This window comes from Ahaetulla prasina, chromosome 9 (assembly GCF_028640845.1).
Source record: "Ahaetulla prasina isolate Xishuangbanna chromosome 9, ASM2864084v1, whole genome shotgun sequence".
NCBI classification, from domain to species: domain Eukaryota; kingdom Metazoa; phylum Chordata; class Lepidosauria; order Squamata; family Colubridae; genus Ahaetulla; species Ahaetulla prasina.
This window is the reverse complement of record NC_080547.1, coordinates 22,102,393-22,129,550: the sequence shown is the minus strand read 5'-3', so window position 1 is coordinate 22,129,550 and position 27,158 is coordinate 22,102,393. Positions and strand designations below refer to the sequence as shown.

At 42.4% G+C, this 27,158-nt stretch overlaps 1 protein-coding gene across 1 annotated transcript in view; it reads right to left on the bottom strand.

The window, feature by feature from the left end:
* Positions 1-27,158, bottom strand: part of KIRREL3 (kirre like nephrin family adhesion molecule 3) — a 483,489-nt gene that overhangs the window by 333,157 nt on the left and 123,174 nt on the right. The window contains exons 4-5 of the mRNA XM_058194674.1: positions 18,421-18,570; positions 10,327-10,476 (exon numbers count right to left, since the gene is read on the bottom strand). Coding sequence (XP_058050657.1) covers positions 10,327-10,476; positions 18,421-18,570 — 300 coding nt within the window. The remainder of the gene's footprint in view (positions 1-10,326; positions 10,477-18,420; positions 18,571-27,158) is intronic.

The window sequence follows — 27,158 nt, the reverse complement described above, 5'->3', positions numbered from 1 at the left end:
GTGCATAAGCGCACAAACGTGCCTACCGTTCCTGTCCTATTGTTTTTCTTTTCTTCTTCCTATATATATGCTTATACCTCCTTATATTTACTCATATATGTGTTTATATACTATATAATCTTTTTGTATGATACCTACATATATTGTTGTGACAAAATAAAATAAAATAAATAAAATAAAATAAAATTGTGCAACATCTTTGGAAACTGTTTGTTCAACAATAACGAGGTGATAATTTGTGCCATATAAACACATGCTAATTTACAGTATGTGTTTTCCAAGCTGAGGCAAAAAGCATGTTTCATAGCTAACTTTCTACATAAAAATAACAGGATAGAGAAATCCTTTGGATTCCCATACAAGGGATGGAGCAGGAAGTGACCACGAATGTCCAGAGTCCAGGCTTACAAATACAGGTGCCTATATTAGCTATGGAGCGAGTTTTAAAATAACAAGTCAAATGCATTTATAATCCAGGATTTCAAAAGTTGAGATCCCAGGGCTGTATTCGTCTCAAAAGCATACCTTGAACATCTCCAAAACTTACCACTGCTCTTGAGTATATGACAGAAGGGAGAAATTATTAAATAATGTGTTTATTAACCTCATGCAACTATGGTAATAAAATATTAATTACGCTGACATTAAAACTTGATTGCATTAAATTATTTTTGTCCTGATGCCACATACTACTTTGTTCTGACCTCTATGCGTCTGTGCGAGTATTCACACACAACACTACACAAAAATCTCTAAAATGCCAGCTCTTGTTTTAATTAATCTGGCGCTCACATCATAAAACAGATGATGATGACATCAATAAGATAATGCAAAGACTATAGGATTTTCTTTCTTTCTTTCTTTCTTTCTTTCTTTCTTTCTTTCTTTCTTTCTTTCTTTCTTTCTTTCTTTCTTTCTTTCTTTCTTTCTTGTTTAGTCATATATTAGAAATCTACAAAATTAACTACCAGACGGAGCAGAATCTAGAACATACGGTTCCTAGCTGGCACGGTAAAAAGGGGTTTAAAAATTACTTTGCTGAAAATAAAACCTCAGCCATGGTAGACTGTTTTAACAAAGGCAAGGTTTGTCGTCACTTATGACACTGAAATATGCATCAATATAACAAGAAAGCTTTTCTCCATAAATCTTTCTTTGACTCCGGAATGTCACATTGTTGTTGTTTTTTTTTTTTTTGCAAATTAAAGGAAGCAATCTTCACTAAAGTTAAAATAGCTATATCATCCCAATTTTTATTTAGTTCAAACGAGCTGAAAAGTGATTATCGTGAGTGTTTCCAACACGTTGGCCTTTTTCTCACCATGTTCAGTAGAGGTCAAAATCAATGAGTATAGTGAGGAACACGGCACATGTGTTCAGAGTCTGTGCCACTTGTTTAAATGTGTAAAGAAAGCATAGGTTTTTATACATATAACTGTCAATTTTTGTTCTTTGCAAACACTGTAATTTTGTTAAATGTCAATGAATGACTATTAGGAAAGGATGACCCTTCCATCACCATCTTTTCTTCTGTGGTCATGCTCTACTCAATATTTGTAACATTTTTGGGAATACTTTACTCAATTCTGTCTGAATGTCCAAGGCTTGACTTAAAACATGGCATAAGATGTTCAAAATCCTCAAATATCTACTCAGTACCAACGTTGAATTTAAATTGGTTTTCTCCTAAACATTTTGAAAATACTGAGCATACAGACAGACTTAGTTAAGCATTTATGAATCCATCTATTTTTCAGACTGAGCGTTAAGGACCTGCTTAAATTTCCACTCATGAAATCAATGAGATTCAAGGCAGCTCAGCTTTGGTTTGGCCAGTTCCATTAACTGCATCGCTTCCCACTTTTCTTGTACCTCTGAAATTTCTGTTTCATAAATAATTTGTGCTGATACTTTTTGCCATGAATATTTTAATTTCTGAATAAACTTCATTCCCTCCATGAAGCCTTGTGAACCTTAAACATCCATTAAGGGATTGTTTGGTTTTCCTTATTGCAGTACTTAAAAAAAATGATTGGGAGGCAGCTGGTCTTGTCTATGGAGAAAGTAGTACCCATAAGAATAAACAAGAAGATTACTATTTAACTCTTTTCTCATTGTTTCCAGCATGATTTGGTGGTTTAGAAAGCAAATACCAAAATGTAAGCTTTAGTTTGCAACAGATGTTCAATTTCTTTCAACAATGCATAGAGAAACATTATTCAGGCACTCTTTACCTGAAGTACTCAAGCTAAACACTCCACCCTCTAACTCCATTGCTTCTTTAATGGTGTCTGCTGCAGATGTTCTTGTGTTGGTCGAGAAGATCAGCAGTTGTGTAGACTTCATGCACATGGATATGTGATATCAATTGATGCAGGGAATCTGCTATATCAGGACCATACTTGATATAGGAACCAACATAGCTTTGTTGTTGCCAAAGTTTGCAATCCATGCAGAAATACCTGCAGATATCAATATTTGTGTGACATCGGTGGGGTGGGAAAGGGTTAGTCAAAGTATTCATTTCTTGGGGTTAGGATAAGATAGGATGGGATAGGATCAGGGATGAAATTCAGCCAGTTCTATCCGGATCGCGCAATATGGTAGGACCGACTCTGCGAAGCCCCGCCCACCCACAGGGACGTCATGACATCCCTTTTTTGCAATGATTTTCAGTCTCTGTGCATGTGCAGAAGGCTTTGGGCATGTGCAGAAGGCTTTGGGCATGCGCAGACAACAGCGTATGTGAGCGAAGCAAGTGTACGTGTGGTGTGCACACATTTGCAAACTGGTAGGGAAGGTATGTGAATTTCACCCCAGGATAGGATAGGATAGGATAGGATAGGATGAAATTAGGAAAGAATGAAAAATAGAATAGAATAGAATAGAATAGAATAGAATAGAATAGAATAGAATAGAATAGAATAGAAATATTCAGAATAAATACAATAAGGTCCCTGAATAGGACTCCATACACTCATTTCTAAGTCATCCATCTCAAAGTAAAAGCAGGGAAAAATACTGGAAGGATATAGACATGTGCTGTCTAAGCTTGGCTTCCTATGAAGTTGTTCATGATGGTTGTACCCCAACATCTCTTGCAATGTCAATGTTTCTAGTGTTGGAACTAAGAGTAAATCTCACCTCTTGACTTCATCCAATGTTAAGCAAATATCTTCAGACACATGAAAACAATTGTTAGGGTGTCAATGGGTTCTTCAGATCGCTCACAACCCAAGCTTTGTCTGAGAAGATGCTAGTAGGTAGCTCTTAGCTCATCAGTACCATTGCTTGGGGTGAATTTGACAAGAGGGTGCTTTTAACTCCCTGCCAAGTTTGCAAATACTGTCTTAAAGAGACTTTCTTTCTCCCTCAAGTTTGTTTGAACTTTTTATTTCATACAGAGCTGTCTGATGAACAGCATGAGCTAAGCATTTTAAGTCACATTGATTTCTACAAGAGAGGCTTAAGCACATGCTTAACTATCCCATCAGTTGAACTTAAAAAGGTTTATCTCGGACTGGATCATGGCCGGTTCTAATAAATGTCAGTCAATAGTCCTATTTCCAAATATATAGAATTCATTGAAAATGGCTTAAAATAGACACTGGCAAGCAAAGAAACTAGTTTTATAGCAGCCACGATACAACTTTACCAAGTTGCATCCCCTCTGAAACATCCACAGCAGTGTCCCTGCCTTCTATAAGTGCAGCCACCACCCCTGTAAATAAAGAAGCATCAGAGGCTCTAAAGGAGATGTTTGGTCTCATTATCAATCCCTGCACGGAATCCAAGGCTTGGTGTTACCACAACCAGCAGGAAACAGGCAATTTTCTCCTTGCTGATTCCAGCATCTCTCTTTCCTCCAAAGTTCCCTGCCTCCGGCGCGCGTGTCGTTGCTGTTCCTTTTCCTCCACCAAAGTTCCATTATCCATTTTCAGCTTGCTTCACTGGCTTCCTGTGACTGCGTTAATGGCTCTCACTTTGGACAAGCCCAGGCAGTCAGTCTCTTGGAGCGTCCCATCTGGTGACATGCAAGACATGCTGTCGTGAAGTTCTTCAGGAAGCTCTAGCAGGAATAGACTCCAGGGTGACTTCCATTTGATTATTTGAGACAACGTATTTGCCGTTAATAGACCGTAAATGTTTCTGCTCGGCTCCTCAGCTTTCTATCTTTCTTTCTTTCTTTCTTTCTGTTTTTAAATATACTACTGTATGGAGACATGATAGCAGTGTTTCAATATCTCAGGGGCTGCCACAAAGAAGAGGGGGTCAAGCTATTCTCCAAAGCACCTGAGGGCAGGACAAGAAGCAATGGGTGGAAACTAATCAAGGAGAGAAGCAACTTAGAACTAAGGAGAAATTTCCTGACAGTGAGAACAATTAACCAGTGGAACAACTTGCCTCCAGAGATTGCAAATGCTCCAACACTAGAAGTTTTTAAGAAAATGTTGGAGAACCATTTGTCTCAAATGGTGTAGGGATTCCTGCCTAAGCAGGGGGTTGGACTAGAAGATCTCCAAGGTCCCTTCCAACTCTGTTATTCTATTCTATTCTATTCTATTCTATTCTATTCTATTCTATTCTATTCTATTCTATTCTATTCTATTCTTACACACTTGTAAGTGGATCATAAGCTTCTTAACAGACAGGAAGCAGCAGGTGAAGCTAAGCAGAGTCACACCAGATACCTGTACAATTAGCACAGGGGGCCCCCAAGGCTGTGTGCTCTCCACACTTCTCTTCTCTCTGTATACCAACGACTGCATCTCCAACGATCCATCTGTTAAACTACTGAAGTTCGCAGATGACACAACAGTGATCGGTCTCATTCAAGACAATGATGAATTCGCATACAGACGGGAGATTGAACTAGCCTCGTGGTGCGATCAGAACAATCTAGAACTGAATACACTCAAAATTGTAGAAATGGTGGTAGACATTAGGAGAAACCCTCCCATACTACCACCTCTCACAATACTAGACAACACAGTATCAACAGTAGAGACCTTCAAATTTCTAGGTTCTACCATATCTCAAGACCTAAAATGGACAGCTAACATCAAAAATGTCACCAAAAAAGCACAACAAAGAATGTTCTTTCTGACCAACTCTGAGAGCTCAAACTGCCCAAGGAGCTGCCCACTTATGACTGTATGACTGTAACCTTGTTGCTGGTATTCTTACGATTTATATTGACTGTTTCCTAATATGATTTGATTGCTTATTTGCTCCCTATGATTATCATTAAGTGTTGTACCTTATGATTCTTGACAAATGTATCTTTTCTTTTATGTACACTGAGAGTGTATGCACCAAGGCAAATTCCTAGTGTGTCCAATCACACTTGGCCAATAAAGAATTCTATTCTGTGAAAAATTCACCCCATGTTTTTGTGGGTTGTTTCGATTTCAGAGGGCAGTAATAGCACGATCAACCTCTCTCCTCCACCAAATGCTTACTTTGGAAAAAGATGCAGCTTCATTTGCCAATGAATTAAAACTGTTCAGCATTGAAAGAATGGGGGGAGGATATTTGAAAGATGCTCAACAGGAATTAGATTTAGATTTAGAGCTTGGTAAGAAATCTCGGAGATGGAAGAAAAGAAAATAGAAGGGAAGAATGGAATATGCTAAAATAGGTCAAGGTTTGCTGTTTCTTTGTTGTTCTTGGACACAAAAGTCACTTGTCTCTTGCCTTATCTATTTCCAATCAAAAAGATCATAACATTATTCTGCCAGCTGATTCAAATGTTATTTTGTGGCATTGTGTATCAACCACAGTCCTTTGTTTGCAGAAAAAGATATTGGCTCTGGATTATAAGTGAGGAAAGCATTGAAATTTTCTAGATAGCACTTCCTTAATTAAGTCCATCTTCATCTGAGGGACAATTCGAATGCAGAAGGGAATGAAAAGAAAATTGACACTTCCTAGAAAGATAAAAAATGCTTCACCGTAGTTTCTTTTGAAATCAAATAAAAAAAATGATTACACACCCCAGGAAGTGTATACATCTAATGCTAGGGTTGCAAAAGCCAACCATCTTTTGCAATTCATTGGATACTGCCTCGTCTTATTGTAACACACACATACATTTACAGCTTTCTTGAGTGATCCAAAAACTAAATAAGCATTCCCTTTTTTGCCTAGATCAGGCTGAAATCCCTTATTGTTGAATGCAGTGGTCAGTTATTACTCTTTTAAATCTTATTTGGTTGAAGAAAGACTAATTCCTATACTATAGGAAAAGATGCATGATATTGCCTGTATAATTTCACTGTTCCTAGTTAGATTTTTTTTTTATTTCTGTTACATGCCATGGATGTTTCTCACTCAAAAATAGGATTTTTTTAAAAACATACAAAACTTAGTGGAAATGCCATCCCGATTATCTCAAAATTTAATTTCAATTGCCAAATACCATATTTTTCGGAGTATAAGACACACTCCCCCCCAAAAAAAGAGGGTGAAAATTTGGGTGCATCTTATACACCGAACGTAGCCTCGCCCACCCACCGGCCCCCACCCTTTGGTCTCTGTCTCCCAGCAATTTGCCTCCTTGCAGCAAACAGCAAACAGCCCATTTCAGTTTCAGTTTCAGCACAACCTGATTAGCACAAGCAGCTGATTGTCAGTTGGATCGGCCTCCCGAGAATCAGCTGTTTCAGGCTGCAGGGATTGCCATTGTCTACCTCCGCCCGCCCCATTTTCCACCCATTCCGATCCTTGCTGCCCGGAATGGGTGGAAAATGGTGGCCAAAAATGGGGCGCGTGGAGGCAGCAATAGGCTATGGCAATCACTGCAGCCTGAAACAGCTGATCCTCGGGAGGCCGACCTAACCAACAATCAGCTGCTTGTGCTAATCAGGCTGTGCTAAAGCTGAAACTGAAACAGGCTGTTTGCTGCAAGGAGGCAAATTACTGTGAGGCAGATTTTTTTTCTTGTTTTCCTCCCCAAAAAAGATAGGTGCGTCTTATAGTCCGTAGCTTTATGTAGTAAAATGTATATTAAAAAAATGGGGAAGAAGAGAGGCAGAGCAAAGGTATACTCAGATTTTCTCTAATACCAAGATATTCTGATGGACATTTTGCTTCCAAATGTTTGGATTTCAGCAAAGTTGCAAAGAGCAGTCTGTTGTTAGGGAGGCACCCGCTGGGCTCTCCTGTTAACATTGTACTGTAGCGTTTATTAGAGCAAACTCAGTGAGTGTCTCTTTTCCTACCACGGAACTTCAGTAATGGAAAATGCATGTCCTCCTGAGCTCCATTCATTAATGGATTAATATAGTCCAATCTGATCCATTTGGAAGTGAAACCTGTAGGATTCAATGGGGCTTCCTTCAAAGTAAGTGTGCTTGACTGAAGATTTGCAGTGCACCTGAGATCTCTAAAGCACTTTTTCAAACCTCTTCAACATCCCACTTTTTTAGAAATTTGGCTCTCTGTTCTGCACACTTTTATTATTTGATAGTCAGAACATTGCTTGTACCTTTAAGAGAGGTTGGCCTGGTCATTCACATTCTTCTCCCTTTATCATATTCTAGGTTAACTAATCAATCCCTTGCAGAACTTCAGACGTAGTCTTGAATAGCACAGCAGCGTGGGCTTGCAGAAGGAATGAGTGCCAAGCAGCAGGGATAATGAAGAGACCAAATTACGAACTTCCAGGATAATAGAGTGCTAAAACCATGACCCAACAGTCAGGTAATGAGCCAGTAAATATCAAGTAGAAGCCACAACCAATTCTAGCAAAAGAGGAGCTCTGAATCCAAAGAGGGAGTTTGCGTTGAGCTTCAACTTTAAGACGTAACATTCCTCCAGGCACAGAAATGGTGCTGGATACATAGGAGAATTACACACAATTGCAAAACACAACCTATTTCATCCTACACAGGGAAGGTAAACTTCGCATATAGACATAGAAACGACATGTAATATAGCAAAATTCATGCAAAACCTTTCTTCACATGCACTAATTTGCTGGAGAGGTTCTAGCTATAATCCTGGAGAGAGCAGAAAATAATTACTATTAAGTTCCTTGCATGAACAATTTTCTTCCTGAGGGGGGAAAAAAATCTTGCTACCAGTCCTCCATACTCACAGCAGTGGAATAAAACATGGAAAGCCCTTATTGCTTTCTATCATCAACAGTTAGTCAAGCAATCTAACCAAGTTCCTCCCACAACCACTATCTATTTCCAACAGAAATCTCTTGATTTTGGCAATCTGGCCAATCTGGCAACTGTGGGAAGCCCTTCCCCCCTTAGAAAATGAAATATTTTGGGGAATATTAAAAGAGGTATTATATTTCCCCAAAGGAGAAATGGAGAAATATGTTCTTAGAGGCAGAAAGCAGCCCTCAGTCTTTCTTAATAGCCTACAGCAGATGCCCATTAAGAAATCCTGGGCCAGCCTGTTCACAAACAAAACACCTTCACCTCCAGCAATGGGATTAAAATTTACATCCTTCCCTCACCCAGATTTCTAAGGACAGGGTGTGATCTTTTAGGACATAATAGGATTAATCCACCACCATTCAAATAGCAAAAGATACCAGGCTCACTGCATTGCACAATCCCTGCAGCATTTCAGAAACTGTACAAAAATCCTTGCACTCATCAAGCTAAATTTGTCAGCTGTCCCAGAACTGCACGCTGTGGTTCTGTTCATCAATAAACTTTCTTTCTTAAGCAGCCTCCATTTTATTCCCGGCTTGGAACTGAATCAGATGGATTTTTCTTCCAACACAACTAAGAAGAGCAAAACTCAGAGAAAGTTTTATTTAATAAAAGGAGAGTAGGATTTGCTTGCTAGAAGGTGCCAATAAAGGTCTTTCATCCAGCCAGACTAATAATAAATGGAGAACACAAACTACCTGCAATCAAATCATAAAAACTCTCACTGGATAACTTCCCCAGGATACACAATGCCCATGGCTACATTGCACACAATTCTCTTATTACCAATTTATTGGTAAGTTCCATACCTTTGTGATATAAAAGATCCCACTCATCGGGATGATAATGAATGAACATTAAGTTCCCATTCTCTCTTTCATACAGACTCCACTGATAAAACACTTTTCAATCATTATAACATCTCAGCTTTTAGTAGCTGCAGGGAGTTATTCTGGATGTATATTTTTTTGTCTGGGTTTGTGTACATAAATCTTGTTCCTGTCGGTTACTCATTCAGAATCATCAGGATCCATTATAAATCAAAATCAGACGAACTGATACTTCTTAATCAAGAGGTGGGGTTTTTTTTAGTTTTTTTACTTGCATCTTCCAAGATATTGAGATGGTGGTTTGGTACTGAAGGACTAAGAGTGAAAAAATACAAAGGGCATTGTTCAAAAGCCATTGTAATGTAAATAAGGTAAGAGTTGGGCGAAGCGGCGCTACATTCAATATTTTTTAAATTTTAATTTGGGACATATCCAACTCTGACCTTCAAGAAAAGAGGAATTTCAATATATTTAAATTCCCTATGTTCAGCAAGAGAGGTGTTTATGAGTTTTCCTTCAGTCTTCCACTCTCAGTGCATTAGAGAAAATAGCTGCCTACAGCAGGGTAAACTTTCAGCAACTGGGTGCCCCGCTTAAATTTGGGTAAGAACCGGGCAGCTACAATGGGTAGGAGGGTGATGCAAACAGGAAGGGAGGGGATCTTGATTTGTTTGGGGTGGGTGGGTTGTACTAACATTAATGGAAGAGGTTTTAGCACTTTCTCGGATCCTTTCTGCTGTGGGAAGCCATTTAAAGTTTCCACATGTTTGATACCTTAAAGGAGCAGAAGAAGACAACTCCAATGTTCAGTGATTACGGTCAAAGAATGTGAAAGAAAGTGGATCTTGAAGTGGCATTCGAGGTCCTGGTCACTTTTGCTTCAAAGATTGGAGTTTCTTCCCTGTAGCTGTTTTGACAGACCATCGATATTTTTAGGGCTTAGGAGTGTTATATGTCTTTACACAGCCATTTCTGCCTTCCTTCCCTTAATATCTGCACACCCTTATCTCTACTGGGACAAGGTCTCATTATGTCTTCACCCCCATCTTTGATCACAGCTATGCCCAGCACTGCCATTAAGGAGAAAGAGGAGGAAATATATCACAGGACTCCCATTTTCACCTACCTTTCTCTCCTGACTGTTGACCTCCCCTGAATCGCCTTCAGGCAATTCATTTGAAATAACCCAGGCAATTCTTCCCATGTAATGCCAACCTGTGTTCTGAAAACCAGGTGCTCATTTCAAAGTACGTTTCATTCTTTCCCACTTGAGGAAGAAATAAATCCTATCATTTTCCAAGAAAAAATGGCATTCCTACCAAGAACGGTCAGCCGGGCTGGTCTGGAACGGATGGCCGCTTGAATGGCTTGGCATTCGTATACTGCATCATCTTGGAGATCTGCTCTCAGGATCTTCAGGTGATGCTCCCCTGAGAGGTGATCCCCCACAACCAAATAGCGTGGATAACCTGTGGGGCACATAATGGAACAAGAATTGGAGCTAGTAAGTAGCAAGTATTGACCGATTTTCCCACTCATCAAGAAGAAGGGACACAGTGGCTTAGTGGGTAAGACACTGAGCTTGTCGATCGAAAGGTCGGCGGTTCAAATCCCTAGTGCCACGTAACGGGGTGAGCTCACGTGACTTGTCCCAGCTTCTGCCAATCTAGCAGTTCGAAAGCATGTAAAAAATGCAAGTAGAAAAAAAAGGACCACTTTTGATGGGAAGGGAACAGCGTCTTTGGCGTTTAGTCATGTGGCCACATGACCACGGAGACGTCTTCAGACAGCACTGGCTCTTCAGCTTTGAAACAGAGATGATCGCTGCCCCCTAGAGTCAGGAACGACTAGCACATATGTGCAAGGGGAACCTTTACTTTTACCTTTTTATACACTGATTTTCCCACCTATCAAGAATAAGTCTGGAATAACACAAAGTTCCCCAGATAAGATTATTCATGTCATACCCTATAGCCTTTTTCTGGTGAAGATTTTTTTTAAAAAAAAAAGAAGAATGACATAAGGACCATTAAAAAAGTTGTATCACATCTTCCTATTCTTTTTCTAAATCTTCACTTCAAGACCTTCCAAACCCGTCCAGTCTTCTGGAGCATTAAACCCATCCCCATCCTTCTTCTTTTGAAGATATTCACAAAACAGAACAGAACAGAATAACAGAGTTGGAAGGGACCTTAGAGGTCTTCTAGTCCAAACCCCTACTCAGGCAGGAAACCTTATAGCATTTCAGACAAATGGCTGTCCAATCTCTTCCTAAAAACTTCCAGTGTTAGACCAGTCACAACTTCTGGAGACAAATTGTTTCACTGATTAATTGTTCTGTCAGGAAATTTCTCCTTAGTTCTTGGATGGTTGTCTCCTTGATTAGTTTCCATCCATTGCTTTTTGTCCTTCCTTCAAGTGCTTTGGAGAATAGGTTGACCCCCTCTGCTTTGTGGCAACCCCTGAGATATTGGAACACTGCTACCATGTCACCACTAGTCCTTCTTTTCATTAAAGTAGAATACCCAATTCCAGCAACTGTTCTTTATGTTTTAATCTCCAGTCCCCTAATCATCTTTGTTGCTCTTCTCTGCACTCTTTCTAGTCTCAACATCTTTTTTACATCATGGCGACCAAAACTGGATGCAGTATTCCAAGTGTGGCCTTACTCAGGCATTCTAAAGTGGTATTAACACTTCATGTGAACTTGGTTCTATCCCTCTGGTAATGCAACCTAGAACTGTGTTGGCTTTTTTGGCAGCTGCTGCACACTGCTGGCTCATATTTAAGTGATTGTCCATTAGGACTTCAAGATCCTTTTCACAGTTACTACTATTGAGCCAGATCCCACCTATACTGTACCTGTGCATTTGGTTTTTCTTGACTATGACTTCCTCTCAAAAATAAGTTGGGGAATCCTCAAACTGGAGCCCAAGGAAGGAAGGAAGGAAGGAAGGAAGGAAGGAAGGAAGGAAGGAAGGAAGGAAGGAAGGAAGGAAAGAAGGAAGAAAGGAAGGAAAACATTTGGTGCTACTGATAAACCAGAAAAAGTTTTTGAAGGCCAATCTGAAGAAGGAAACTTAATACAAATAAATAAGTTAAACTATTTTAAAAAACCTACTCAACAGGTTTGTTTTTAAAGCTACTCATTCTTTCAGAGGAAGGACAAATGGTGACAAAGAAGAAAAACCCTCATCCATTGCAGGAATTCATCTTTTTAAAAACCATTTTCCAACTCTGTTCTCCCACTTTCTTGCCTCTACTGAGTGGCCATTGTTATTTTGTTTAGTTTTGCTTTACTGCACTTTGCTTTTGAGTAAAAGAGGACTCTTAAGAAGAGGACCTCTCTAATGCCCAGAAGAGAATGCACCATAATCTATAATTGGGATAGCTTAGGCCAAAGAAAGCCACTTAGGCACTTCACACTTTAAGCATACTGGTGGGAATCCATCTTTAAATGAATGCTGAAGCACAACCTATCATTTCACGAAGTACGCCAAGGACTTTATTCAAAATGTGTTTGTTGTGTGGAAACTTTGTCCTCATCCCAGCCTTTTGAATGAAGCTTATCTTTATTTAAGAGCATCTTTGTTTACCAGATGCTGGCCTTATATGGACATTCACAAGGGGACATTATTAACTGCTTTTGACAGCAGAGGTTTAGTAGGATCCTGAAGGGGCAATGAGCATTTTTAATTTCATCTTCCCGGTTTTCTAAGGGACGGAAGGTGTTAGATCGAGGCAAGGAAGAGACAATCAGTAACCTTCAACTCTTTATTGACTAGTAAACAGAATGTGAACAGCACGGCAGTCAATGAATAGGCATAGCAGCTGGGTCAGCCAATGAGGGCTGTTTTGGAAACAGAAACTTAAGCAAGAAGGCTGGGCATGGCTCAGCTCTGAGTCTGTGCAAAAGCTGCAAAGTAGTCTGCAACTCTGAAGTCTGCTGTACTCTGCTTGTGTTTTGCTTGTAACACTCTACCACATTAAAAGAATCAGCTATTGGTTATTGTACATTTATCTCTCTGTGTTATATGTATATAAAGAAGTTAATGAATCCAGCTGAATCAGTTATCTCTGTGTGCTTTCTGGATTTGATTATTTCTGCAACAAACTCTGACAATAGCAGTGTTTCAATATCTCAGAGACTGCCACAAAGAAGAGGGAGTCAAGCTATTCTCCAAAGCACCTGAAGACAGGACAAGAAGCAATAGGTGGAAACTAATCAAGAAGAGAAGCAACTTAGAACTAAGGAGAAATTTCCTGACGGAATAATCAGTGGAATAATTTATCTCCAGAAGTTGTGAATTCTCCAACACAGGAAGTTTTTAAGAAGAGATTGGATAACCATTTGTCTGAAATGGTGTAGGGTTTCCTGCCTAAGCAGGGGGTTGGACTAGAAGACCTCCAAGATCCCTTCCAACTCTGTTATTCTAATTCTAGTCCTGCACAAAGCTGTTGGAAAATCTTGGAAAGTCGCCAATGTGGAGTTGTTGTTGTTGTTGTTGTTGTTGTTGTTGTTGTTGTTGTTGTTGTTATTATTATTATTATTATTAAACGACCCCATAATCCCTTGCGGGGTGGAGTCTGGGCAACTGAATGGAGCTAGCAGAGCGTTTTAATGGCCGGATGCCCTTCCTGTTGCCAATGCAGACTTTTGTTCAGCAGATATATTCTCAGTGTGCCCAGAGAGAGAAATATCTGCCTCTACCTAGGATTGAACTCACAGCTTCCTGATTGTTAGGTGAGAGCTGCACCTCTAGGCCACTGCAACTCTCCTGATCTGGCCAAATGAGAAGCAAAAATATTTAACAAACAAATAAGAGTTTTTTATTTTATTTTATTTAATCAAATTTATATACCGCCCTATCTCCCGAAGGACTCAGGGCGGTGTACAGGCATTTAAAAACACATAAATACAATATAAAAAACAATTAAAAAACTTATTCTAAAAAGCCCGTTAATTTAGAATTAAAAATATAGAATAAAACCCAATTTAAAACCGATAATTTAAAATCTAGCTCAGTCCTGCACAGTTAAATAAATATGTTTTAAGCCCGCAGCGGAAGGTCCGGAGGTCCGAAAGCTGACGAAGTCCGGGGTAGTTCATTCCAGAGGTGGGGGCCCCACAGAAGGCCCTTCCTGGGTGTCGCCAGACGACATTGCCGCTGGCGGCACCCTGAGGAGACCCTCTCTGTGAGAGCGCACGGTCGGTGAGAGATATTCGGTAGCAGTAGGCGGTCCCGTAAGTAACCCGGCCCAATGCCATGGAGCGCTTTAAAGGTGGTCACCAGAACCTTGAAGCGCACCGAAAGCCACAGGTAGCCAGTGCAGCCTGCGCAGGATGGGTGTTATCACGGGAGCCACGGGGCTCCATCTATCACCAGCAGCCGCATTCTGGACTAACTGCAGCCTCGGATGCCCTTCAAGGGAGCCCCATGTAGAGAGCATTGCAGTAATCCAGGCGAGGCGTCACGAGTGCGTGGTGACCGTGCATAGGGCATCCCGGTCCAGAAAGGCGCAACTGGCGTACCAGGCGAACCTGGTAGAACGCTCTCCTGGAGCGGCCGTCAAATGATCTTCTAGAGACAGCCGTTCATCCAGGAGGACGCCTAAGTTGCGGACCCTTTCCATCGGGGCCAATGACTCGCCACCGATGGTCAGCCGCGGATTTAGCTGACTGTACCGGGATGCCGGCATCCACAGCCACTCTGTCTTGGAGGGATTGAGCTTGAGCCTATTTCTCCCCATCCAGACCCGTACGGCCTCCAGGCACCGGGACAGCACTTCGATAACCGTTGGGGTGGTCCGGTGTAGAAAAGTACAGCTGGGTGTCATCCGCATACAGCTGGTACTTCACACCGAAACCACTGATGATCTCACCCAGCGGCTTCATGTAGATGTTAAACAGAAGGGGCGAGAGGATCGACCCCTGCGGCACCCCACAAGTGAGGCGCCTCGGGGCCGACCTCTGCCCCCCCGTCAACACCGACTGCGACCGGTCGGAGAGATAGGAGGAGAACCACCGATAAACGGTGCCTCCCAATCCCTCCAACCGGCGCAGCAGGATACCATGGTCGATGGTATCGAAGGCCGCTGAGAGGTCTAATAGGACCAGGGCAGAGGAGCAACCCCTATCCCTGGCCCTCCAGAGATCATCCACCAACGCGACCAAAGCCGTCTCCGTGCTGTAACCGGGCCGAAAACCGGACTGGAACGGGTCTAGATAGACAGTTTCATCCAGGTGCAAGGGAAATTGATATGCCACCATACTCTCTACAACCTTCGCCGCGAAGCGAAGGTTGGAGACCGGACGATAATTACCTAAAACAGCCGGGTCCAGGGACGGCTTCTTAAGGAGGGGCCTCACCACCGCCTCTTTCAAGGCGGCCGGGAAGACACCCTCCACCAAAGAAGCGGTCGTAATCGCCTGGAGCCAGCCTCGTGTCACCTCTCGAGTGGCCAGCACCAGCCAAGAGGGGCACGGGTCCAGTAAACACGTGGTGGCATTCAACCTACCCAACAACCTGTCCATGTCCTCGGGAGCCACAGGGTCAAACTCATCCCAAACAATGTCACCAAGACCACCCTCGAGCATCTCACCCGCGTCACTGCAATCTTGGTCCAGACCATCCCGAAGCTGAACGATTTTATCGTATAGATAACCGTTAAACTCCTCAGCACGTCCCTGCAACGGGTCATCCCGCTCCCCCTGGTGTAGGAGGGAGCGAGTCACCCGAAACAGGGCGGCTGGGCGGTTATCTGCCGATGCAATGAGGGAGGAGGCGTAGCTACGCCTCGCTTCCCTCAATGCCACTAGGTAAGTCCTGGTATAGGACTTCACTAGTGTCCGATCAGCTTCCGAACGGCTAGACCTCCAGAGACTCTCCAGGCGTCTTCTCCGGCGCTTCATCCCTCTCAGCTCCTCGGAGAACCAAGGAGCCGGTTGGGACCTGCGCCGGGTCAGAGGCCGCAAAGGCACGACACGGTCTAAGGCCCCCGCCGCGGCCTGTTCCCAGGCCGCAACAAGTTCCTCAGTCGAGCCGTGAGCCAGACCCTCAGGAAATGGCCCAAGCTCCGTCCGGAACCCATCCGGGTCCATCAGGCGCCTGGGACGGAACCAACGTGTCGGCTCCGTCTCCCTGCGGTGGTGAATGGCGGTCAGAAAGTCCAGGCGAAGAAATGAGTGATCTGACCATGACAAAGGTTCAATGACTAATTCCTTTAAGTCCAGATCTCTCAACCACTGACCAGAGAGAAAAATCAGGTCCAGAGTGCCACCCCCAATGTGAGTAGGGCCATCAACTACTTGGGTCATGTCCAAGGCCGTCATGGAAGCCGTGAACTCCCGAGCTGCCGTCGATGACGAGCCGGACGATGGCAAGTTAAAGTCCCCCATGACTAAAAGTCTGGGGGTCTCAACTGCCACCCCAGCCAGCACCTCCAGGAGCTCGGGCAGGGCAGCTGTCACGCAGCAAGGAGCCAGGTACGTGATCAGCATACCCATCTGACACCTATGACCCCATCTCACAAAGAGGGATTCGCACCCGGCAATCTGAGGTACAGTGGTCTCCCTCGGCTCTAGACTCTCTCTAATCACAACCGCCACCCCCCCACCCCTACCCTGGGCCCTCGGCTGATGGAATGCACGGAAACCCGGCGGGCACAACTCAACCAGGGGCACGCCCCCTTCAGTGCCCAACCAGGTCTCCGTAATGCCCATAAGGTCCGCGGAACCCCCCTGTATAAGATCACAGACAAGGGGGGCTTTGTTCACCACGGACCGGGCATTGCACAACATCAGCCGGAGGCCCAAGCTCTGAGGATCCTGACCATCCGGGGAACGGGAGAAGTCCAAGGGGTCGGAGCGCGTGATCGCTTTCAAACATCGAGCACGCGCTCCCGAAACTTGGTATGACCCCTCGCTTCCGCCATACCTGCCTCTCCCACTTACCGTGTCGATAGAACCACCCTCACAAATAGGAACACGCTCTCCCCCCATAACCTCTGGACCTGATAAAGAAAAACCGCCGCGAGCATGTGCAGGAACTGGCCCCCTACCCGACGGGTTACCCCCATTACCCGCCCTTACCCTCCCACCCCTTAAAAATTCCCTCTCTAAAAAACCCCACAAGCCCTTCTTTTTCGCATGCCACCTCTGTGGGTCCCAAGACCCGTCATAGAGGCCGGCCCTCGGTAATGTGGCGGGCCATTCCTGCGAGGCGGGGGCACCTCGCAGGCGCAAGAGTTCCTGTGGCGAATAACGCATAGAATCGACCGTCAGCTGACTATGTCCCATTTGGCAGCTAAGATGTTATGCTGGGATGTTTTTCTGGGGTCCGGTAACAGATGGAAAAAAAGAGACAGGCAGTCCGTCCTGGAGAGATGTAAAATCCATTTATATCCTGGTGGATTAGCAGACAAAAGATCGTAAACCGTCTCAACCCATCTACCAGGTAGATGTTCCGCTGGACCGGAGTGTGCCGTCTGCGGGAGAGATGTTCCAGCAGTCCAGGAAGGAGGTCCGGGAGTGGGGGTAAAGGGTAGCCACAATGTCAGCTGGAGAATACACCTTCCTGCCCCACGCCTCAACATGGTCGTCATGTCCATCACTTGCCCCCACCCTCAGTGGGAGAGATGGTCCAACAAGCTGGAAACCAGAAGCCCAAGGAGGCGTAGTCCAGGGGTGCAAACAGGGCGCAGCTGAATAAGCGCCGTCTCAACTGAAAAACATGCAGCCCCCTCCCCCCATCTCCACAAGGCCGCCTTCACCAGTCCGCCAAGCCTCAACCGCCGACGGAAAAGATGTTTTGGAAAAGCGAGGGCCAAAGTGCCGAGCCACGCAACCCGGGCGTCGCGGCGAAGCTGGCATCCGCCGCCCCCCCCACGCCTCCACATGGCCGTTCGTCTCCCACCGCTCACCCTGTAACCAACAGGGAGATGACAACAAGAGCGGGGGAGCCGAGTCCATGAGGCTTAATCCGGGGTGGGTGTCGCCTGATGGAAGCGGTAGCGGCGCTAGGAACACACGCCGCTCACCGCCAAACAGCTGAGAACAGCTGAGGGCCGGCCGGCCGCCCACGCACCTCCGCAGGGCCGCCATCTTCGCCCGCCCCGTCTCCAGTTTCTCCGGCCTCCAGCGCAGCAACCGCGGGTTCAAGGAGGTCCAAAGACCCCACCCGCGATTGCTGGGGTGTAAAATTCACCGGGCCGGGGGGTGCCAGCGGCATAGGCGACAACAGAACATCGCCGTCAGCCAGGGATCTCGCCAGCCGCTGATCCGGCGTTCAGTAAGCCGCCATCTTGCGCATGCGTAGAAGGATTTTAGAAGGAGAAGAGTTGCATGACAGTGAGATGAGCAGCATATACAGTTAATGAATAAATAAAAATTAAATATATATATATATTCTTACTGGAGAGATCCCTTCCTACTCCAAGGGCAAGTCCATCTTTAATCCATAGCACAATTCCATTATATTCGGGAATAGCACACAGGAGGGTCACAGGTTGTCCAGCAATCACCACTTGGTCCTGAGGTTGCTGAGTAAAAGAAGATGCTGAACCTGGAAAAGGAGATAAGAAGCAGAATGAATGTTTGAACATGGACTCTGGGAACTCTAAATGCTTGAAACACTAATGAGATGAAGCTTCTCACACCTGAAAAGCAGAATAATAAGATCTTTGAACATCATCAAATTACTTCGCTTCCAAAGTTTCCATAAATACACATTGAATTAGTGCAGGGGTGAAATGCTCCCGGTTCAGACCGGATCGCATGAGCCGGTAGCGATGGGGGCAGGTAGTTCGGAGAACCGGTAGCAAAAATCCCTGCCCCCCCCACCCCCACACTGCCCACGCCTCGCTGTTCTTCTTCTCTGTCCCTGAAGCGCTCGGTGGTGATATAGCTGCAAACAGCCTTAAATGACTGCCGTGGCACTTCAAAGGGCCGCACTACAGCTGATCAGCGCTGTAGTATTTTTAAAGAAGGTAGACCGGGGCCTGTCAGTAAAAGGCAACTGGTAGACCAGGGTCTGTTTTTAAAGAAGGTATACCGGGGCCTGTCAGTAAAAGGCAATTGGTAGACCGGGGCCTCTATTTTTAAAGAAGGTAGACCGGTGCCTCCCAAGTTTTGTATACTTTATTATTTTTATTATTTATTATTATTGACCATGCCCATTCAGTCACCTGACCACCAAGCCACCCCCACCAATTAAGCCACGCCCACAGAACCGGTAGGGAAAATTTTTAGATTTCACCCCTGGTTCAACCTAGAATTCCTGTGTAGCCACAAGTAGAGCAAGCCTAACACCTCCTTGAATTCTGTTGAGCCTTATCGAACTACAGGCAGGTGCTGTTAGTTGAAAAGATTCCTGTAAGGCTATAAGGCTGAATAGCAACGAATCAGTTTAATCGGACTTTGCTGGATCTGATCTTTTTGTCTGACAAAAATGTTGCCATACGCTGATGCCGACTCTGGCAAGTCAAACTCTTCTTAGATTTTGCTTGTTTTTTTAATTTGTTTTCACATACCTTTAAATTTTGTGACTGTACTCTCAGGTCAAAAACGTATCCAAGTACAAATTGTGGTTGTGTAGAATGATTTTTTTTTAGGATTAATATATGCTGGCATGTCCCTTTTGAGGTAAATGGTTCCTTGTGTGTGAATCATTTTCATGAGTTCTTCGAAGAAAGAAAAAGGTTATGTGGATTGGATAAAAATGGATGCTGAAAGAAATGTTTCTAGTCCAATTCAAAAAAAAACCTTCCAATCCACTATAATCCAGGAAAGCCTCTCTTAAATTGGTACCTTTCATTATATATCGGACACAATTTACAGAATCAAATCAAACCCATCTTTAGTACAGTCACAAAACAGCATAGTTTTTTTTTTCTAAAAAAAATTCCACTCTGTGTGGAGGACGCCATATTGGGGAAGGGAGATCCAGGAAGTGCTAAAATGGTCAATTCGTTCTGAAATATGAAGCCTGTGAAATATTAACTATTCCTACGAATAAAATGAGTGAAATGGAAATATGGCTTGTAGGTCACGGGATGACAAGCTGTGGAATGCAATAAGCTTTTGTGGCTCTTTGCAAACTCTACCAACCCAGATCTGAGTCACATCATAAAGCCGGAAGAGACAGAATATTGCCCGGTTGCCTAGGCAACCAGGTGATTTCCCCTGCTGTTCTCTCACAGGTTGCAGCAAGGCCTAAAGAGATGAGCGGTATAAGCATACCCTTGTTGTCTAGGCAACACAGGGATGAGCTCCCTTCCGCTGGCCTAAGCATAATGAGCGACTTTTGTCTTTTTTGAAAGTCTCCCCCTTCTCTCAGGCAACTAGAAAGATGAAGACATTTTTAGCCAAGAATGAATCCAGAGAAATCTGTGTGTGTGTGTGTAATTTAGCATCAGGAATTTAGCCTACCATTTCCCAAGATAATTGGCTTCCCTATTTAACTTTTCTTGCTTTAAGGAAGATTTCCCCCGCCCAACATTCAACCAGCATCACCTTCCCATGATTTAAGGCTACCATTTCAGTTCCCAACACCCTGGGGCATTAAGGAACTTTTTTGGGTCATCACAGTGTATGCTTCTCTGAGTGAATAGAGTAGTTTCCTCAGTCTTGGCTCATGGGACTCATTTTCGACTCTTGACCATTTTTGTAATATATCTGTGAATTCTAATTTCAAATCCTTCTTGAGTTACCTAGAACAGGATATTCCATGAGGGCCTCAGTGCTCTCTGAGCAGGGTTGTTTTCTTGTAGACTTTTCATTACCCAACTAGGTAACATCATCAGCACTGTTACATATTTGGGTGGTGAAATATCTAGAAGAAAACAATCAAGCTCAAAGGGCACTAAGGACCCCACAGTTCAACCGTGAGCTACAAATATTCTCTTCTATTGGTTATCTCATGAGGTGGTAACTAATCTATATATATAAAAGTCAAATACCAGTCACTCATCATGAAATCTTCAGAACGGTAAAGCCTACGAACTTGAAATTTGGTACAAATGCTCCTCTTGGCTTCTAGGTGCTCGCTAAGAAAGGATTTTTTTTAAAATGACCATTAGATCATTAGTATTTCATACACAGTATTATATTCACACGCTCTGATGCTAAGGAGTTAGACGTTCTACTCCCCCTCCCCACCTGACACGAACTCTGTCCCAACTGCCAGTTGCCTTATATTAACATGCTTGGATGCTACCCCTTCGCTAAACTGGGCATGGGCATGGACAGCACGTCACTCATCCAGCCTGTGGGCCAGGACATTCTACTTCCCCTCCCCCTCTGTTCCAACTGCCAGTTGCCTTATATCAACACGCTCTGATGCTACGGAGTTACACATTCTACATTAAGTTTCAGGCTTTAAGTGTCAATTAATCACACCCGATCATGAAGTTTTCTAGCGAAGCATGGGCGTCCAGCTAGTACAATATAAGAAGACTCCTGCTAGGGATAGAGCTACCTAGCCCTTCATTCTGCTTCCTGCATAGTGATTTCCCACTCCCATGATGCTTGCAAAAGCAAAGAGGGTAAGTAAGGGAGAATGTTCTCCATTTTCATCCCAGCATCTTATCTTTCATGCTCATGAAACCTCTGAATTAGAATATTCCTATTATTAACTATTCATCAACAAAGGAAGAACTTCCTGGAGTCTCCCACCAAACAGCTCATTGGGTGACCCAGATACTTAGTATTAAAGGACCGGAGGATAGTTTCTTTACGCTATACAGTAGATCGTTTTGTGAGCCTCAGTCGGGTCTCCTAATTAGCCACCATCCCCTCTAAAGTAAACTGCCTAACAAGCAGGTAATGCAAAAAAGAAGGCGTTGCAAGTGATATCATGTTCTGAAGCACCACAATAACTGTTCACTGTGAATGATGTGCACAGACTAAATGTTGCCTTTACTTTCATTAAAAAGACCTGGAAAAAAACCTATCCCTTGTATACCAGTCTGTTCACATTTCTAATTAAAAGCTAAGACTTGCATTCCCCATGGATAAAAATCATTTATTAAAACTCAGAATGTTTTTCTGTTAGATCCTAAATGCAGTCAAAAGTGATCCTGGCAGTATACAGCTGATTGTCAGGCACAGAAAGCATAGGATTGCTGCCATGCTGGTGCTAAGATGATGAGAATGATACACTGTGGTTTTGTAAGATGTCTCTCCGATTGTGTATATGCACACACCTTCATCACGAGCAGAGGAACTTCAACTTTTACCATTAAACATCTGTCCAAATATTCCAGCTTTTCAAACAAAACATATCCTGGATTGACCATGTTTTGATCTTTACATCTAAAACAGAGGTCTCCAACCTTGGCAACTTTAAGCCTGGTGGACTTCAACTCCCAGAATTCCCCAAAGCTTTGCTTTGCTGGCTGGGGAATTCTGGGAGTTGAAGTCCGCCAGGCTTAAAGTTGCCAAGGTTGGAGACCTCTGATCTAAAAGAAACCTGGAGACATTGGACAATTTCAAAAATTCAATGAAAGGAGTGAGAAGAATTGTCCCCAGCTATAAAAATCCAGATTATGAAACAACAGTAGTTGATTAAGTTAAAGGAGTCCAAAAAGTTCCACCTATAATTGGAAGTATTAGTATTTTCAGAGCTGGTTGTTTTCAATCCTTTGTATAAAATGGTCGCTGTAGCCTTCTCCCAGACTCAAGTGATGTCTAATTATCCTGAATAAATGTGCATAACTCAAACTCTATGATTTACCTCTGCTATTCTGAAAACTGTGGCCCCTCAACGCAGTTTTAGAACTGACATAAAAGCAGATTATGATTCTATTAAGGCATTAAAGGTTTATCTTTAAATCCCCTTAACTGCGTTTTGAATTAAGGAAAAGTGTTGGGGGAAGGTACAATTTTCAGCTTAAAAGTGAAACCTTCACAGGATATAAGTCCTAAATAAGTTGCCATTGAACAAATAAAAGCTCAGCATGAGCCTAGTCCTCTTTGAGGAAGAGTCGTGCAGCAGAAGGCAAGGGGGAGAGGCTACATTTATAAGTCCCAAATGTAAAAGCAAACAAAATGGATCCTTTGAGCAAGCTCTGTTGGCATCTGTTATGACTTCAGCAGACTAATGAGGCCTTGCCCTGCGGGATAGCATCACTGGGGGGCATATTTTTCTACGTGCAGGCTCATATGCATTGTTGCTGCTGGGATAATATGCATAAGGGATTTGCTAAATGGCTCATTAAACAACTTGACAGTCTCCCTTTGTAACCCTAGATGAATTTGAAAACTGCTCAATTATCATGAAACGAACCACCCCTTACCATCTAATATTGTCTCTCAAGTATGGGCAATGGTCCTTATTTCTACCTAGTGGAGTCTATTGTGGGATAAAACCGCCCAGGGAACTAATTCATCACTGCAGCTTAAGCAATAAGCTTTCCCTTCCTGCCCATTTCAAGATGCCATTTATCAGCACTGGAAGGCAGGAAGCCACATACAAAATGGCCTGTCTTTCGGGAGTCAAGTGCCACCCAACAATAGCCAAGTCTGTGCAAAGCTTGCCAGCTGCTGGAAAGGATGTCAAAAATGTTTACAATCTGGTAAAAAAGATGAATTTTGTGATTTTAGGTTTTGGGGTACTGGATGAATTTAGGAGTCGGAGGAGAGTTTTTTCAGGTCCTCTGGGAGAAATTTTGGCTTTGGGGGAAAAGTTTGCATTTGAGCATTCTTGGTGATCCTAACTATGTTCTCAATGACCTTAAGGTTAGGGCAACTAGGGGACTTCCGGTTGGCTCCGTTGGTGATGGAGACCGTCTTTTTAGACCGCCAGCCCCGAGATCACGTTAGAGCCGTCTAGACAGCGCAAATCAGCTGTCTGATGGCTCGGAAACCTTTCCCTCGGGAGAAGAGGGAAAGGTGAGCGTACGGGCGGAGGTAGAGCTCCCCAGAAAGCCCCAGGAGTGATTCTAGGTTCTTGAGGGTGAGAGCTCTCTGTTTAAGCCCGAGAGCTCCGGATCCGGGATGAGTCTGCTTTTTAGCAGACCAAATCACCGCGACCGTCTCTGCGATCAATATGATAATTTAAATTGATAAATGGCAACGCAGACAGAGCAATGTCAGGAAGGTCGATAAATGCAAGTACCAGACCTTAACTCCGTTTTTAAATAGTACTTGAGAAGAGTACTTAAGAAATAAGTAAGAATAAGAAAATGGTGTTTCTATCTAAAAGGGCATGAAAGCAAAAGTTAAGGAAGTTCTTATTAACAAGGCTAGTGTTCTTAGCTCCATTTAAACTTGTTGGAATTTACACTTACATGAAGATTTTATAAGGAGAATAAGATATTCTCTTTTTTTGAAAAGATTATAGACTTACTGAAATTGTTGCAAAGTATAACATTAAACTGAGAAATGGATCTTAAAGATAAAAAGTTTAATGTTAAGGACAGTGGAGTCTCATTGTTTCAAATACATAAGCTACAGGAAGATATGAAAAAATTTTTAAAGGGACTTTTAAAGGAAGCTTTGGAGTCACAATTTTCGGTTAAAGATCAAAAATTTAAGCAGATTCAAGAGGAAATCCTGGAAATTAAAGATCAGAATGAAGATATAAGAAATGATGTGTTGGCAGCATTTAAACGACTGTGTGAATGTGTGATCCAGTTGGATGAAAGAGTAGAAGAAATTAATCAAGTTAATTTGAATTTGGAAAATAAAATAGAGGAGGTTCAGACAAAGGTGGAGAAGGTAGACGATGAATTGGTGGTGTTTCAATTTAAATCAATGGAGTTTGCTCTGAGATTTAGAGGACTTAAAGAAAATAAGCAAGAGAATTTAAAAGAAACTTTTGCAGAGGTTTTTGCACAGGTGACTGGAGAGCAACCAGAAGATGTTGTAATTCAAATTGAAAAAATATATTGTGTTAATTCTAAGGTTGCCAGACAGAAACAGCTACCAAGAGATATTGTGATTTATTTTACAACCAGGAGGAAGAGGAATGAAATTTTACAAGCATCTTATAAAAATAAAATCCAAATATTAGGTCAAGATATATTAATTTTGAAAGAAATTCCTATTAAAATGTTAAGAAGTAGAAAGGATTTTGCTTTTTTGGTGGATGAGGTTAGAAATCGTCAGATATGGTTTAGATGGGATGTTCCAGCTGGTTTAACAGTAAATCATATAGGAAGAAGATATTGTCTTAATACAGTATCTAAAGTAAGAGATTTTTATATTAATGTATTAAAGGCTGGAAGTCCACATCAAATAGTTGGGATTAAAACTGATGCAGAAGAAGCACTGAAAAAAGTAGGGGATGTAAAGGAGAAAAGATCGAGTCAAGTGGTTATTAAATGTAAAGAACAAGGAGTAAAGAAGCAACAATTTCAAGTGAACAGTTTCTCTTTATGGGAAAGGTGAAATTATAATTAACTTTTGTTAACTTATATATGTTTGTAAGAATAGTTATTTGGAGTTGTAAAATTTATTTGTATCTGTTTGAATTCATAATTTAAATGTTGGAGATGTGACTGTAGTGATGTTATTTGTTTATATATGGTTGAATTGTCAACAACTGAATTATTTGATTTGGGGGTGTCTTGATAAAAATAGAACAAGAAATGGACTTAATTAAGGAATGCGTGAAAATGGCTGTAAATTATTTGGTAATTTATAGTGGAAATATGGGGAAGAATTGGGATTAAATGTAAATGGTATTGTTTGAATTTATATTCTAAATGTTGGAGTGATTGTAGTAATGCTAGTTGATTTTATGTGGATTCGTTAAAATTTAAATTAATTTGGATAAAAAATAAGGTAATGATAATAATAGATTAAGAAATGGCGTATTAAGGATTTGATAAAAATATTATTTATTATTATGTATAATGGATCTATAAATCTGGTGGACTATACAAGATATTACTTCGAAGAATAATAGGGAGTAAATTGATTTTAACTTTAATATCAGCAATTGGACTTTTGCTACTGAAATATTGGAAGATGGAATATCGTATACTGTTGAAGATTGGATACAAAAATTAATGAACTTAAAAGAGAAAGCAGAAACTTTAGAGTACTTAAAAGACTGTCTACGAAAGAATATTGGAAAGGAGAAGAAGGATTGAAAAGCTTAAGAATGGATAGAATGTAATTGTAATAGTTTGTTCTCTTTTCTTTTCTTTTTTTTTGACTAGATAAGGGGAGTTAAGGTACTAGGGGAGGGATGCAAGTTTATGGATTGTTTGCTTATTCTAGTTTATGATTGTTAGGTGATATATCCTGTATTTTGCTCTGGGAAGTCCGGGGGTGGGGGGTGGGGGGATTGGGTGAAGGGGGGTGGAGGGAGGGGATAGCGTGAGGGTTGGAGGGAAGAGGGGGGAAATATGGGTAAAAATGTTTTTAAAACCTTTTGAATAAAAAAAAAAGGTTAGGGCTACTAGTATCTTTATGCTCCTCCTATGGACTGTTGCTTCCAATTAATATACTCTATTTTAGTTACATCTTAGACATTTTCTGCAGAAGGCAGGTGAGCAACACAAAATAAAATTGTGTATATCGGAATCTGTGGTACAATATTGTGGGAGGCTGTCCCAAACAGATGAAAATTATTCATTTTCATTCTAAAATGGTCCCCATGCAGAGTCTAGATTGTTAATTTCTTCTGGCTAAGCACAGTGAAAAACCAGCCATTACTTTCATCGACTTTGTAGAACATGTTATGAAGGTCTTGGATCAATCCCTGTCTAAATAAAAACAAAAAAAATCTGCCTGAAGGGCAGTTGAAACACAGCCACAGAATCTCTGGAGGTATAAATTTGGTCTTCATCCAACTATGCCTCTGACAGGATCCCTCATATTGGCTCTTAAAAGTGAAAAGATTGACTACCTACAGTATGTTCTATGGAGCTCAATGAAATGTAAGCAAACTTCCCAGGTGAGTCAGTGAGAGTTGGGTTGGGTTGGTCTTAATAGTGAATATGGAATCTCTCTCTTTCATATCTTCATGAAGATTCTTGAGCCCTGTTTCAGTTACTGGATAAAAAACTTGTGACACTCTTGGATCTGTCACAAGAGTGGTGTAGTAGTTAGAATGCAGTATTTGCAGGCTAACTCTGCCGACTGCCAGGAGTTCAATCCTGACCAGCTCAAGGTTGACTCAGCCTTCCATTCTTCTGAGGT